The sequence below is a fragment of the Eriocheir sinensis genome, chromosome 56, assembly GCF_024679095.1.
Source record: "Eriocheir sinensis breed Jianghai 21 chromosome 56, ASM2467909v1, whole genome shotgun sequence".
NCBI classification, from domain to species: Eukaryota; Metazoa; Arthropoda; class Malacostraca; order Decapoda; family Varunidae; genus Eriocheir; species Eriocheir sinensis.
The window spans coordinates 5,207,991-5,224,404 of NC_066564.1; the positions used below are offsets into that span (position 1 = coordinate 5,207,991).

At 41.1% G+C, this 16,414-nt stretch overlaps 3 protein-coding genes across 6 annotated transcripts in view; 1 reads left to right on the forward strand and 2 right to left on the reverse strand.

Moving 5' to 3' along the window:
- LOC126984194 (thyroid receptor-interacting protein 11-like) overlaps positions 1-16,414 on the reverse strand; it is a 165,845-nt gene that overhangs the window by 106,621 nt on the left and 42,810 nt on the right. Inside the window, exons 2-3 of one of the 4 annotated variants that reach the window (XM_050837692.1) lie at positions 3,505-3,535; positions 965-1,038 (exon numbers count right to left, since the gene is read on the reverse strand). In XM_050837692.1, coding sequence (XP_050693649.1) covers positions 965-1,038; positions 3,505-3,535 — 105 coding nt within the window. Of the gene's footprint in view, positions 1-964; positions 1,039-3,504; positions 3,651-16,414 lie in introns of those variants that run through there. The other 3 variants (XM_050837690.1, XM_050837691.1, XM_050837689.1) reach the window with 3 other exon arrangements.
- LOC126984199 (uncharacterized) lies at positions 6,011-7,426 on the forward strand. The gene is made up of 3 exons (XM_050837706.1): positions 6,011-6,040; positions 6,694-6,890; positions 7,300-7,426. Exons 1-3 carry the CDS (start codon positions 6,015-6,017, stop codon positions 7,344-7,346), a joined length of 270 nt encoding a protein of 89 aa, XP_050693663.1. The 5' UTR covers positions 6,011-6,014; the 3' UTR covers positions 7,347-7,426.
- On the reverse strand, positions 7,734-15,944 carry LOC126984195 (synaptic vesicle membrane protein VAT-1 homolog-like). Its single transcript, XM_050837697.1, is given in 11 exon segments — positions 7,734-10,319; positions 10,624-10,728; positions 10,841-10,881; positions 10,884-10,932; positions 11,651-11,706; positions 11,830-11,933; positions 12,167-12,309; positions 13,182-13,292; positions 13,580-13,684; positions 13,955-14,084; positions 15,536-15,944. Coding segments are annotated over 11 exon segments (1,308 nt in total). The 5' UTR covers positions 15,763-15,944; the 3' UTR covers positions 7,734-10,082.

Here is a 16,414-nt window from a genome sequence, read left to right on the forward strand (position 1 = left end):
AGGGTCAGTAACCTTGATCTGCCCAAATCACTAAGTTTTGCTGAGTTAGGAAAGCCTTTGGTAATGGCTTGTGAGGCATTTTCTACAGACAGTGGTCACTGAGGCTTGAGGTTCCTTGGACCAAAACTGAAAATCAGCATTTGAAATTTTCCTGGGTGAAACAGTAAGGCTGCCCAAGTGTTGGGGATACTGAGATCTTCACAAGCTAAACTTCACAATAACTTAGCAGTGTAGTAGACTACAAGAGTGGTCTCAATGGTAGTCATGTCGCAGACAGGTCTCACCTACCACATGATGCTCCAGGTTAACACAAGGACATGGCATTTTTCAAGTTGGTAATGCTCCCTATCTTGCTCTACAGTTGCAAAAATGGAAACCAAACAGTATCTTGCATCCAGCTACATTGAAGCAAAGGAAATACTATCTTGTGCAACAGGCAGCGAGGGTAAAGTGGCTGCGGTGAGGGAGGTAGTTGTGAACCAAGCACGTAACAGAGAAGTATGAGGCACATCATGTGCATTAGGCAAGCTAGTTTTGGGTGAATAAGTTATCAGTTGGGTCTGGTGCACACAAATCTGAACTACTGTTGAATTTGAAAATTAATTTATCTATTGCCTGTGTGTCTACAGGTAGTCCTTGAGTTCCAACGTGTGTGACTTACAGCCACTCACACTTATGACCAGGCCAAAAATATTAGCAATACATGATTTAGTAAAGAGTTGACATTTCAAATATCTTAAAAGAATCCTTTGTGATACTCATCATTCTTAAAACACGAATAAAAACTTAAAGCTGAAAAATAGGCTCAGACTGCAGGGTGCAGACTCCTTACACTTATTTTATGGTAACATGTTACAGCTGCATAAAAAATGCTTGCAACATGCAGCTTTTATTCCAAGATGGTGAGTGAACTTGAAAAAAATATGAAACATCAAGAAATTAGGCTTTCAGGAGTGTGGCTCACCTCATGCTTCTGCAGCTGGACCAGGGACTCCAACTCCTGGATGCGGTCCCGAGAGACAATCACTTGGCTGCCATCTGTAACAAGGGAACTTGCTAATAATCTGTTTTGCACCTTCACAGTGGACATAACTAACTTTAAGTGAATGTCTGACCAACATAATTAGTTTCCTTTCAAAGTCTAGAATCATGATCAATATACTGCCTTACATATTACTATTAATAACAATTGATACGTCTATCATATGACAATGTTAATTTAAAAAATACCTTGATGCAAAATTAAAGGTAAAACAATTTCAATGTGTTTTACCAATATTTGCTTGATTAAAGATAATGAATTGTGAAACCATTACCAGGGGGTCAGAGCTACAGAATACATCCTGTAAAGAAGCAATCCCCATCCTCTGGGTCGTGACCCCATCTGAGGACTCAAATGTGTTTTGTGGGGTCACTAAGCCCATGCAAATTCAACTTAAATAATGAAAACTTCATTTGACTTATTTTGTACCCATCTTCTGCCAAGCTGAATGTTGAACATGTTTATGTGATAAAACGGATAAATAAATCTTACAGAAAAGCTCCAGATTTTCAAGGAAAATTGAGACTGTAGAAGTGAAAAATTGAACAGGGAGAGTTACATCCCCTCCCTCTTGGAGCTCCTCCTCCATGATGGACACTTGATTTTGTTGTACAAAATATTATTGTTGAGCACCTTGAGAAGCTTGACAAGTATATTCAGGTACATTCTTGATGAAGAATTACAAGCAAAATACAGTAGGCAGCCATTTGTACTTTCTTGATCCCCACAACCCAAGGACGACCAGGTTGAGGACCTTTCCAAAGAAGAGTCCTCTGTCTTAACTCTCATTCGAGAGCTCTTTGAAGTACTGTATAGAATTATGAAACTTGAAATTCAGTGGCAGTCACTTAGTACATTCTGGACTCCTGTGTAAATGAATAAAAAGGTCTTTGGGAAAGAGACAATGAAAGCCTTTTGCAATTTGCTAACTAATTTGTGTGACTAATTATCTGTTTTAGCTGCAAGCAAACCAAATAAATATTAAATGAATAATTACACAAGAACAGTTTGAAACCTAACCCCAACTTGAGTCACTTTATCATTGACTGAGTGTTTCAGCAGGATTTGTCATCTAGATTAATGGCCAAAGCTCTCTGTAGATAAGAGTAAATGGTCACCCTTCTTAGGCACAGGCTGTATGAAGGCGTACTTCCAGCAGGAAGGAAAGGTAGATGTTGATAGGCAGAGGCGAAAGAGTTTGACCAGGCAGAGTGTCAGCACGGAAGCACAGTTTTTAAGAACAATAGGAGGCACTCCATCAGGTCCATAAGCCATCTGAGAGTTGAGGCCAGAGAGGGCATAGAAAACATCACTCTTAAGAATCTTAATAACAGGAATAAAGGAGTCAGAGGGGGGATGTGTAGGAGGAATATGCCCAGACTCATCCAGAGTGAAGTTTTTACAGAAAGTTCAACCTTAGAGATAGATGAGACGGCGGTGCTGCCGTCAGGGTTAAGGAGAGGAGGGAAAAATGAAGTGGTGAAATTGGAGATGTTTTTGGCTAGGTGCCAGAAGTCATGGGAAGAATTAAAAAAAGTAAGGTTTTGACATTTTCTATTAATGAAAGAGGTTTTGGTAAGTTGAAAAATAGTAGATTTGGCACGATTCCGGGCAGAAATATAAAGATCATGGTCAGCAGGAGTGCGAAGGCTCTGGTACCTTTTGTGAGCTGCCTCTCTATCTTTGATAGCACAAGAACAAGCGTGATTAAACCAAGGCTTTTTAGCATGAGGAGTAGAGAAAGTACGTGAAATGTGTGCCTCCATTCCAGAGACAATCACCTCTGCCAGGGAAAAGCTGTTTATCAGACACAGACAACCTACATGTGTGGAACAATTACAAGTTTTACAAAAATAAAAGGAGCTTTCAGACAAAGGAGATGAAAAATCCGGAAAAAATATAACCGAGGTGAGAACTAAGACACAACAGCCTTGTACGCATGATCATGAGTCGGCCGTGAGCGAGTGACCTGTAGCTACATCAGGTGATAAACTAGTAAATCAAACCATTAATTATTCCATGGCCAAGTCCAGGTGTTGTGAAGTGTTTGTGTGTTCAGGACGGTAATCACCATGGAAACCAAGAAATATTTCATCTTGCTGGGGTCTGCCCTTGCTGGGAGGCTACAAATGTATGTTCAACAATTTTTTAGTGACCCTCAGGTGTGCTTGGCATGAGCACACTCTCCCCTGTGGAGAACATTCCCCTTAAGGTTACTAAAGGACAGGTGAAAATATATTTGTAACTCCCTATGGTGAGACTCTGCCTTCCTGGACTCCCTAACAAACTGTTTCTGCCAACCTTCCCGGTGGTCACCGCCCCCCGCCCCCCCCCAACACCTGCAGCACCCAGGCCTGGCAGGGAACCAGGTACTGGTCACGAGTATACCAGTTTATCCCCGAGGCGGGGCAGACCCAAGCCCCTCCCCCCTGCCCGGCAGAGTGCGCGCCCCCAGCAGTCACCTTCCACGCCCTCCAGGCCCTCGGAGAGCACCTCGCTGGTGAAGGAGGTCAGCTGGCCCTTGATGTCGTTGAGGCTCACGCCGAACCAAGACATCGTTGTGTCCGATACTTTGACAGCCTCGGCCTCCACTACATGGCAGGGCCGTCCCAGGGCGCGGCGCCTCGGTCACGGCGAACACAGCCTCGGCCCGCTGACACTCCCAGGCCGCCGCGACGAACAAACAAACAAACAAACAAACAGCCTCCTGCCAACTCGGCAATGTTTTGGTGGCCACACTGGGGCACACACCTTTGCAATGCCTTACACACACACACAAACACATAACCAATGCACACAGATAATATTTAATTTCTTAAAATCACTTGTTTATTATTAATAAATGAAATTTTATCTCGTATTGGACTAATAAGACGTTTGATATAAACATCGAAGTATCCGCATGACAATATTAGAGGTATGTGTCCATAAACTATATATCAATAAAAAAAATACAGTTCTTGAAATCTATAATAAAACCATCCTGTGAATTTCTGTAATGTTCAACGAATTAAAATTACAAAGGTGCTCGCCCATCCCTCTGCCGGCCTCCCGACGAACTAGCCAGCAGCCGGAGAAGACAGCCAGCCCAGGTACATTACGGCCGATTTACTGTTACTATCACCCACGACTAACAGTAAATACACCACGGGGACTTTAGTATTCACGGGGGGAGAATAGTCGGCGGGGCAGGGCTGAGCGGGGTGAGGAAGGTTATTAACAGGGAGGTGTTGAGCAGACGATCAGCTGACGGTGCCATTTATTTCTCCTCTATTTCCCTTACTCCCTTTATTCCCCTTATTTTCCCTTCCCTTTATCTCTGTTGTTCATGGGGAGGAGACTGGTGGGCGGGGCAGGGGGTATTAACAGAGGAGTGGATGATCAGCTGACTGGCCGGGTATTAAATGTATCGGTCTTTATATAAACACGCCATTTATTTATTTATTTATTTTTTTGCATCAAAGGACATAAAAAAGCCCGCTACTCGCTGCTCACATAATAGATAACCGTAAAGAGTAGCCAAAAGAGAGGTCAATTACTTAATATATTTGGTTATGATTCAGGGTTAATTCTTAAATATATCGGCACCCGTCATTCTTAAATATATCGGCACCCAACTTCATTCTTAAATATATTGGCACCCAACTTCATTCTTAAATATATCGGCACCCAACTTCATTCTTAAATATATTGGCACCCAACTTCATTCTTAAATATATCGGCACCCAACTTCATTCTTAAATATATCGGCACCCAACTTCATTCTTAAATATATCGGCACCCAACTTCATTCTTAAATATATCGGCACCCAACTTCATTCTTAAATATATCGGCACCAACTTCATTCTTAAATATATCGGCACCAACTTCATTCTTAAATATATCGGCACCCAACTTCATTCTTAAATATATCGGCACCCAACTTCATTCTTAAATATATCGGCACCCAACTTCATTCTTAAATATATCGGCACCCAACTTCATTCTTAAATATATCGGCACCCAACTTCATTCTTAAATATATCGGCACCCAACTTCATTCTTAAATATATCGGCACCCAACTTCATTCTTAAATATATCGGCACCCAACTTCATTCTTAAATATAATCGCACCCTAGTTCATTCTTAAATATATCGGCACCCAACTTCATTCTTAAATATATCGGCACCCAACTTCATTCTTAATTATATCGGCACCCAACTTCATTCTTAAATATATCGGCACCCAACTTCATTCTTAAATATATCGGCACCCAACTTCATTCTTAAATATATCGGCACCCAACTTCATTCTTAAATATATCGGCACCCAACTTCATTCTTAAATATATCGGCACCCAACTTCATTCTTAATTATATCGGCACCCAACTTCATTCTTAAATATATCGGCACCCAACTTCATTCTTAAATATATCGGCACCCAACTTCATTCTTAAATATATCGGCACCCGACTTCACGCAAGGCTTTCGTAGGGGATTTGGGCATTTCCATTGGTAGTTTTATTTATGCTGCCACAGAGAAAAGTTTTCTCCTTGAGTTGTGAACCCCTGGCATAAACTAACTACCTGAAGGGGTCATTAATAGTACTGGCATTAACTCTTAAAAATAACTGTGACCAACATAGGTATTGAAAACCTTAAGAGAACAGGCACCCCTCCATGAGCAACTAGCGCCCCTGCCTCTTAGTAATCACTGGGTGAGCAATCGCTAGGTAATAGGCAAGGAAACATCACTATATCCTGTAGGTTGCCAGCTTTTTTTATCATTGCAAATGTTCAGATAAAAAAGAACCCTACTAACTTCTATATTCAAGGTTAAATTTTCAAGCAAATAGTTGTGGACTTTCTCTTGGAAATTTTAATATTGTGAAGTGGCGGCATGTACGTGATGCCAGGTAAGGGTGTTATGGCGAGTGGCTGGCGGTGTAGTAATGATGATGGGTTTTGTCTGTTCCACGCTGCCAGGACCATGGCGGACAACAGTGGTGCCAAGAGGTGGGAGGAAGGGTTGATGTGGAGCCTTCTCTCAGTGTTGTCTGTGTTCCATTACTTCCCCTGCTTGTGTTGAAGAGTTTATCATCTTGTGGCTTTTTATATATCCTTTATAACATCAATATCAAACCCTATCAACTTTCCAAAATCAATGATGCCTTCCATCTTAGTAAGCTTCGTCAAGCACTATTTTAATTTCTTGGTTGCAATTCTTTAGTTTTCACTATTTAATCATCATTTTTCACGTTTCAAACCAAAACTGCACTACTTAGCTGTCAATCTGCGCTTGGAATCTTTTGAGTGATATTCTGAAGCACATTTTATGGTTAAAAAGTTGCAGTGGGTGAAAGTGAATGAGCACCTACTGTTACACAACCATTCATTCTGTTTCCTGACACCGGTCAAATAACTACGGTGACTTCTGAATTGAAGCCAGAGAGTTGCACCACATGCTAATCCTTAATGTTTTGAATTAAACTTTAAAGTTATTGGATGTAATGCTGTTGCTGAAGAATTTTTGACTTGTGAATTACAATCGATGGCACCTAATGGAAGTTCAACAGCACAAAATGTAAGAGCCTTCCCTTTATGTGGGCTCATGCCCCTAAAGTGACAAAGTCCAATGGCAGAGTTCTTAGGCTTCTCTTTCCTTGCAGTTCCAATCCGTTAGAACAGCTGGTGACTCGCCTAACCCCCAAGATGAGCGGACGAATGATGAAGTACCCGTACACCTTCTCTGCCAAGCTTGCGCAGTTCCCCCTGCAGCATTACGTTAAGAATGTGTGGGTCGTAAAGTACTACATCTTTGGGGTTGGACTGAGCATTCCTGTGTTCTCCTGGATCCAGAAGATGGGTAAGTTACACCAACATGCCTTGATGTGCCTTTGCTGTAAAGATCATTCTGTTTACTATACTTATCTGATTCCAATCTCTCTACAGGCATTGCTCAGTATAGGATTGGGTTATATTCCTAAAATATTATCTTAATGAGATGAATCGTATACATCATTATAATGGGGTTTAATGGAGAGATGTCTTTAGGCACTAGTTCTCAAGAAGGGATGCCATGTGCTCGTCTAATGCCAATAGACACTATTAGCAATATCAGAGACTGTGGAAAGACAGATCATATTACTGATAATAGGGAATATCATAGTATGCATTTTGGGTAGGGAAAGTTGTGGATCTTATAAGCAGTTGATTTTACAGCAGTAGCTACCTCTAATTGTTTCTAAAAGTAAAAAAATATTTTTTCCCTACAGCTTGCTCACCGGAGAATGTTGCAAAGTTTGCCAAGAAAGACCACTAAGAGGTTAACATGTGACTAAGATCAGTTTCCACTCACTTCAGTCTCTGTACATTATGTGAAGAATTAAAGTATTGTTTATACACATGTTTAACTTCCCCTGTTCTGTCCATGTATTCCTTGCTCATAAGAATAAGGAATGTAGGATTCAACAATCTCAGATAAGTGATATCCTAGAAGAGTAGATGACTTGTTATTACTGCAACAGTATTTCTTTATAATGAAAGTTTTCATACATGTAACTTATATGTATAAGTCAAAGTTCCAGCCAGGAGTGTGGGTTTAAGTTCCACTGGAGATTGCTCTAACTTGGTTCTGATCCCCTTAACCAAGTTCTGGTGTCTGCAAGCTGTATAACAGTACTAACTGAGGGCATCTTTAACAAAAATCTCTTGTATTACCTTTATTGGCAGCACAGTATGAAGACAAGCACAGCAGGGATTACAGAACACTTAATAGTTTATAAGTAACATTTCACTACTGTCTCAGTAGCAAGTAATAAACTAATTAAATCTTCCATGATCGATAACATACAAATAAATCAAGTGGTAACGGAGAAAATGAAGAGCTTTGCATTCCATGGTGCAGTAAGGAGTACAAAGTATTACCAGGAATGTGTTTGGACAAGAACAGCAGCAAGGGCTGGGAGGCACGTACTGGGATGGAAGCTTCACTGTTCTCTAATGCAGCACGTTCTGGCAGACTTCGGATAAAAACAACATGCACCGAATCCTTTAAACGATAAATTTTAGATACAAACCAAAGAAGTTTAGAACATTTGCTGCATAATGCAACCCATGTCCTAAAAGAAATGACATGTGGCAACAACCAAACCAACAACATTTCTGCCAAGCCATGATGCCAGGCACAGACTTGTTCCTCAAACTCAGTAGTGTGGCAGTAGCCCATGAGGAGTAGTATTCAGCTTTTCTAGTTTTGCTCAAGACACTGACACGTCACATATTGTGTGTGCGCTCTAGCCTCCCGTTTGTTATAATTTCTTGGTGTTAATTTGTAGTCTGTCATCCTGTGCTGATGCAGGAAGATTTTTCTACAGACTGCTGCGACACTGACCTCTACTCACAAGAAAATATAATCTAATTGATCAGTTTAAAACTTTTAATATTGAAGGCTTACTTTAGCTTATCTACGTACATATTTCTGCTGGGACTCTTAGTGAAATCCTCAGAGTCCCATCCAGGACATTAAGAATAATACTATTTGGTGGTATCAGCAAATGCACTTTGGGACAAGGTTGCAATGGTTCTGTTCACGATTCAAATTCTCCAAACTACAGCCATGGCCCCAGGTCAGATCTTTGGTATAAATGCTACTGTATTACTACGTTTGACTGATTAGTGTCATTAATTTATGTATAGAAAAATGTTAGTAGAGTTATCTAAGGGAAACTCCTTACAGGATTATCATATCAAAATAGAACTATGACCATAAAATATTCTTCAGTTTCAATATCCATGATCTCAGAATATAATCTATTTAAAGCTATGAAGGTCTTTAAACTCTGAAATTATCACAGGTCAGCCACCACACTTGTTGGATCACTGAGGCTACCTTAAAGAAAATAATCAAATAATCAATACTCTAATTTTCACCTAAGTGTTGACATCCACTGGCAAACATAATCTCTTGCACCATCAAGAGAACCTGCCCACCAGCACCAATCCTTACCACATCCACCACAATCACTACACACATAAGTCTTCTAGGTCAACACAGACAACCTACACACATTTATGCGTTAAGCACCTCCTAGGTAACTGCTTCATTACAAACAACAATGCTCAAAACTAGATACTTGCACCAAGCCATAAATTTTTTTTGTTTTTGTTTTGATAGTTTCACACTTTTCATTTCTTACACACTTGTATCTGAGGCAAACACCTTAACAAAGTTCATGAACATTGGAAAAATCACATTTAGCAAGAATTTCTCATCGATACTAACAAGACTCCATAGTTCCTAAGGTGCTAATCCTCAGTGTATATATGAACTTGTCACTATCTGAACACAGACTGCCAAACTGCCACTACTGTTGCCTACCTCTTGTGAAGGTAAGTGTCGGCAAGGCAAAGTCTACAAACAAGTATTGGAAAGACCAGCCACAAACACACAATTATGCAGTATACTCTGCAGACAAACATGGAATGGGATAAAGTTTTCTCCACACAGTCCTCCACCTAAGGATATAATCTGCACATCTTGGACCCCAATGCCTTGCAAGTTATCAAGAAAGCAAGATTCAAATCATCAACTCTTTATATTCTAACCCTTGGTCTCCCAAAGCAACCTTAAGATTAACAACCCATTGTAGTAGCAGCGTAATGAGTAAAGACTATAAGCGTAATGTGTGGATATGTAGGACCACACTGGACCATGCCTTGTGGGTGATATGGAGTGAGAACAGATTACACACTGCCAAGCATCCTTAAAGCTCACTTTCAATTATATAGTTACTTAATCCAAAAGCCCTCAACATCTTTCATTACTGTGTTTAGAAATATTCAGTATTTTACTTTTACTTGTTTCTACCTCAATGTCATTCTTTGCATAACACCTGCATAACAGAAATGCATGTACTGCCAGGTATTTCTTAAAAGCTATTTCAGTAAAGTATTGTTGCAATTTTGCAGAATTTCTGCCTGTTTGGCTTGATTTTATCTACTGATGAATTTCAAACCTTAAAGCAATGCCTTTTCATACCTTCATTTTCGTAAAGCTTTACTTTTTAGCATCAGCTTTGGCCTCCTCCTCTTTTTCATTTTTTCCATTTTCTTTTGAATCTTTTGAATCTTTCGAATCTTTCGAATCTTTCTCAGCATTTTCCTTGTCGTCCTTTTTCTCTTCCTTTTTCGTCTTGGCCGGGGTGGTGGGCCTGGGGCGGGGGTCCATGGAGAGATCCAGCAAAAGCTTGCCAACATTCTTCCTGTCATGCATCTTCGTCATGGCATCTGTCACCTAAGTGATGTATTGCTTACTTAGATTAATTTTAGTAAAGGAATACATTGTAAAATGGAGTTCATTAAATGTGTTCAGTATTTGCTATAGAATAGATTAACCCTTGTAAATTTCCATATAATTTGTCTCATGAAAAAAAATTGTGAAATGGAATTTTACCCAGCAGGGAATGTGAGAAATCATGGATATTAAGCAGAGGATAAAAGTAAACAATGAACTGTCACTACAGATTGTAAATTGAATGTCAATCCTAACTCTGTGGATAGTTTTCTCATTAGTGAAATACTGCTGCACATATACTCACATCTTCGAGGGCGTAAGTGGAATCAATGTGGGCCTTGGCAACCCCACTCTGCCACAGCTTGTACACCATGTCCACCACCTTCCTCACCTTCTCATGGCCACCAGACTGATGAAAGAACCAACCCCAGTTTAAATTATTATAACAAAATTAAGTGCTTAAATTATTATAGAAAACAGTAATTGTCACATTTGCACACCCAGCCAATAAGCAGCCGCACCTGATGGTGAAGGAGGCGGCGCAGGTTGAAGCCAATGATGCCCGGTTGTCCTCAGAGAGCCGCAGGGGAGACACCTTGTCCACCTGCCACCACTGCGAAGAGCCATATTTAGTCTACTTCCAGGCTAAGGTGTCTAAGGGGCTAGCACAATGAATTAGTTATATTTTTTCCTATACATGTGCTACTATCACATACCACTGCTTAACCTCAATTCTAAGACTAATAAGCTGCACCAAAGACTAAGATTTTCATATTATTTAGGAGATTACTGGGATAACATGAATCAAGACGGAGGGTGGATACCTTAACAACCTTAGATTTGCAGATAATGTTTTTTTCTAAGTGAGGAAAACTTACAAAGAATGATTGAGAAAGTACATGGACAACCAGGGTAAGAATGGTAACCCATAAGTTGTAGAAGTCAGGGCAGAGAACCAGGTGGACAGATTGAATAAGAATGTTGGCTGAGTATGATGGAATGCATTAGTAAAAGATTAATAAAGGATTTTCAGTCCTGTAGTAAACTCATAATGGCTGATGCTGAGTAGAACAACTTATGAGGTTTACTAAATCTGACAAATGAATTTTACCAAAGGACTGAATTTAAACATACTGTAAAGTTAATTGATTTTTCCAAACAATTTATTACACTATTTTTAATAAATGTAAATACATACTATAAAGTTACTCAAGTTTATTACTTAAACTTACCCAAAATTAATATTTTACACACTAGTTTAAATAAACTCATTCTGTCCACCTATTTTCTACAATCACCTAACTTTCCATTGAAGCAAATATTAAACTTACCGACTTGACAACACTCAGGATGCTCTTTGTCTCTCCAGTTACAATGCTGGATGATCCTGCAATGTAAGAAAATGTTGAAAGAAAGTCATGGATTATCAGTACAATAAGAATCAGACAAAACTTAATATTTCTGTGCATTGAACCCCCTACACCTGCTGCTCCCATCCACGTCAACATACCAAAGAGAATATAGCGGCCAAGAGGCTTGAGAAGTGTGTAGCCCCGGTTGCACTCCTCCCCACCTTGAGAGTCCAGCACTACATCCACCCCATCTGGGCACACTCTGAAAATTGACGACTGTACTGTATACGGCTATACGCACTGCACTGAATTTTACGTCTTAATAAATTTTGCATCATTTAGATTTTTTAAATTTATTTGTTAGTAGAGTTTCTGCTAACATTGTAAACTGTCAGTGGACCAATTAACTTCCACTAAATGTTGTTCTGCTAACTTAAAATGCTCTAAAGTATTTAATTAAATCTGAAAATAACAAAAGACAACAGATTTACTTACTTCCTGACCTCTGCATGGATATCACCGGCCCGGTCAATGAGGTGAGTAACCGAGGCCTTGATGTCTTCATGTTTGTTCTTGGAAGCAATGCCCACCACTGTCACCCCTTTAATGTCTTGCAGCAGGGCACACACAGCTTGACCCTACAGAAGTATGGAAGAACACCAAGTAACATTAGGTTCCCTAACAGCTGGTTTAATCAAACCTTATATCCCTATTAAAATCTTCACTCTGGGCCACCCCAGACTGCTGTTTACTATGAAGATGTTTTTACTAAAATAACTGGCTAAGTAGTAATCATTCATCATCAGTCAACTGGAACACCTTACACAGCATATAAATAGATAAACTGTGCTCAGAAATCCTGGCATAGTATGAATATTAATGTGATTAATTTCTAATTCAATGATTTATCTTGAATGTCTGCCATTTTCATGAGGCAGAATAAGATAACTGGAGAGACATATAGTTTGGTGCAAAATATTAGAGTGGCATTTCACTACTTAGATGGGGGACATGAAGAAAATAATAATAACATAGATTAGACCAAGGTTCGAGTATGCAGCAGTTGTTTGGTCACCACACAGGAAAAAGGATATAAGGAAACTCGAAGGATTCAAAGAATTGCAACTAAGATGGTACTAGAACTATCAAATCTGTCATAGGAGACTAGATGGGAGGAACTGGGCCTACCAACACTAAGAAAGAAAAGGGAGACCTGATAACGTTGTATAGGAATACAAGTGGAATGGATGTGTTGGATAGAAAGGATTTAATTGAGATGAAAGGGGACTTGTTTGAAGGACATAAAGATGCAGTTTTTCATGCAGGAGTGTGGATACATGGAATGGACTAAACAAACACACTGTAGAAGTGGGTAGTGTCCATATAATGAAGGAAAAGTTGGACAAATATATATTGGGAGACAGGACTGTTCGAACTTCAGCTCAGGCCTGTAAACTACAAATAGGCAAATAAGTAAATACACAAGGTATGGCAACAAAGCCTGGCTTACCACGGCCCCCCCAGCCGAGTGCAGCAGAACAGTGTGACCCGGCATGATGTTGGCCAGGTCATGCACCAACAGGTAGGCCACTGTGTAGCTCAAGGTGACTGCGGCTGCCTCCTGTACAACATACCCACCACACAAGAAGAAATGATTTCAAGAAAATGATTCCAAATAATATATAACTATATCAGCAAGTTTAAAGGCAATAGGGCCATCAACTAGCTAAAAAATAAATATGTCAAAGGAATGAAGGCAGGATGTAATACCATTCCCAACAACAAAAACATCCCCCTTCCCACCTTTCCCTATTCAAAATATTTTCAATCCTATAGATCTATCTTACTGGTGGTAATGAGGTATTCAGTGACAAGTCAAAATGGTCTGTAACCAATCCACAGTCTTACCTGAAGGGGCATGGGCTCGGGCACCTGGTAAACATACTTGGAAGGCACCGGCACCAGCTCAGCCCAGGCACGGTGGTCTGGGAGGGCCACCACTCGGTCCCCAACCTGCCACACACAAGTTCAATTGATATTTATAAAGGATTCAGATTGTCATACACGTACTAACTTATCCTCTTTTGTTCGGTGATTAGTTAACTGTGCCTTCAATGTTTATAATTTCAGTATTCAGCCCTGATATAACTTTAATGTTAAAAGAAAGATTAGAACATGAACATAATGTACGTATGCATAACGGTGAGTATACATTAAACATTTCTATATTCTCATTGTAGATCTATTGTACCCAAATGAAGATCTGGTAGGATTGGGCTTTACCTTGAAATTCTCCACATCATCAGCCACAGCAGCCACAACTCCAGCACATTCAAAGCCCAGGATGAATGGGGTCTTTGGAGGAGCCTCTGTTACACCCTGGCGCACCATCACATCCTGGAAGCTCACACCACTGTTGGGGTATTATGGTAACATCAATAAATTAGAATTTCAAGTTCTAGAGAGTTCCTGAAATGAGTCAGACACAAGGAACATGTAATGCAGCAAAATCACAACAAAGCTCACAGAAGGTTGAGCCTCAGGCTGCTTCAACCTGCAGCAAGGAAAATAAATTTTGGTGTGCAAAACTTTATCAATAATAATCTTCAGAGGGTAACTGGGTGGTTCTTGTGACTAATGTTGAAGACAGAGTTATTGGAGACATGGACATACTAAACAAGATCTCCAAGCCGCAAGAGAGAAATATTGTGGAGAGTTGTTCTGGATCAAGCTTAAAATTGGCAAATCTGGGTGACAACCACACCCACCAAGGCCCTGGCATGGTACCCCTAATCAAATGGCTTTTGGATTTCTTCACTTTTCACACCTCTTGGGAATGTGTGCCCCCAGAGATTTAAAACTTTTGAAAAAAAAAATCTTCATTCAAGTTCATTGTAGTTTTTTGGGAAAATTATTGTTGGTGGGGAGGGACTCCACATTTATTTCATCACTCCAATCAATAGCTATAATCTATTCCACCTAATGGATCTGTCTCCTTTGCTTTAATGAGAAAAAGTGACTATTCTATGGCATCATTTTTTATAATTATTTGAAATATGACTAATTATGTAGGAATCTTTGTAACTTCCATGATGGAACATTTTCTATTAAGAAGCTGAATCACCTAAAAAAAAACAGAGGCCAAGTCATGGAATGAAAATGTAGAAAATGACATTCAAGAGTAAAATGCCAAGTTAAGCCCAGGGATAAATAAAGCAAACATGGAAACTTTGACAGCTCCCAAGTTACCAACGCGCGGCCTCTCACTGTAAAAGCTCCTTTATGACAAGACAACAGCGCCGACACAGGCAAGCATAACCATGACCAACTAAACCACCCTGTAAACCCATAATTATGACAGGCCGACCATCTGCACTATACACAAATACAGGCGACAGCTGCAACCAGCAATAAACTGAGCACACCGGAGGTCAAACTGACGACACTGCACAGGATGTCATACTTCATAATAGTGAGTGTACAGGCGTCAACTAGGACTGATAAGGCCGGGGGGCGTGGTGCGGGGGGCGGGCAGTCCCACCACACAGACTGACAAGGATGTCATACGTTATAATAGTGAATGTGAAGGCGTCAGATGGGTCATGATAAGAGAGGCGTGGTGTGGGGGGCAGACAGAGACGAGGGCTGGCAGGGATGTCATATGTTATAATAATGAGAGTTAAGGCGTCAAGTGGGTTATGATATGACGGGGGGCGTGGTGTGGGGGACAGACAGACAGACACAATTAAGGGGCCGCAGTCGATTCTGAAATTGAAAAGGATAAATTGGGGTAGTGGGTTATGATAGGAAGAGGGGCGTGGCGTGGGGAGCAAACAGACAGACACCAGGGGCCGCGGGACTCACCACAGCTGGACACGGATGAGCACCTCCCCGTCAGCCAGGGCGGGCTCGGGGCGACGCACAATCTTCACGGATTTCAGCCCACCGAAGCCATTCAGGATCACCGCCCTCATCTCCTTCGGTGCCTCTGCTTCTTCTGCCTTGCCTGCATCCTGCCCGCCCTCCTGCACCGCCTTGGTCTCCGCAGGGGCCTCGGTTTTGGTCTCCGCGCTGGGCTGTGTGTCCGTCATGATGGCTGGCTGAGGAGTGACTGGGGAGCAGCGGCGAGGCGGGGACAACCACGGTATGCTTGGCCAGTCAGTGGTTAGCAGTAAAGTGGTGATTGTGTGTCTGGAAGATGGAAGAGGAGGAGGAAAGCAAGGCGGGAAGGGAGAGAAGGAGGAGGAGGGGTAAATAAGATGTAAGAAGAGGAGGAAAGGAGGGATATGGGAGAGAGGAAAGGGAAGGATAGATAAGCAAGGAGGAATTATAGGGAGAGAGAGAAGGATGGAATGGTCGTGACAGATGATGGGGGAAAATTTAATGAGATGCTAATTCCAATGTAATGGTTGTTGTTGTTGTTGTAGTTGTTGTTAGGAGTATAGATGGTGATTCTCAGGAACCCATGTGGTGGCGGGGAATGGTCGTGGCAGATAATGGAGGAGCGGATCGAGGAGGAAGTTCCAATGTAATGGTTGTTGTTGTTAACAGTAAAGTGGTGATTCGGGAACGCAAGTGGTGGCGGGGAATGGTCGTGACAGCTGATGGGGGAGATGAGAGGCTATATATAGTTCCGATGTGATGGTTGTACTGTCGTTAGCTTGTGGTGTTGAAACTTGAAAGAAGCAGTGGTGGTGATGGGTCGTGTTGGTGGTGGCGAGGGGCGGCGGTGGAAGGCTGTCA

What these genes read in the sequence shown, in the direction of transcription:
- LOC126984199 (XM_050837706.1), top strand. Translation starts at nt 6,015, where the DNA reads ATGGCGGACAACAGTGGTGCCAAGAG. An exon ending in GACAACAGTGGTGCCAAGAG is followed by an intron (nt 6,041 to 6,693) that starts GTGGGAGGAAGG and finishes CTTTCCTTGCAG; the next exon opens with TTCCAATCCGTTAGAACAGC. An exon ending in CTCCTGGATCCAGAAGATGG is followed by an intron (nt 6,891 to 7,299) that starts GTAAGTTACACC and finishes TTTTCCCTACAG; the next exon opens with CTTGCTCACCGGAGAATGTT.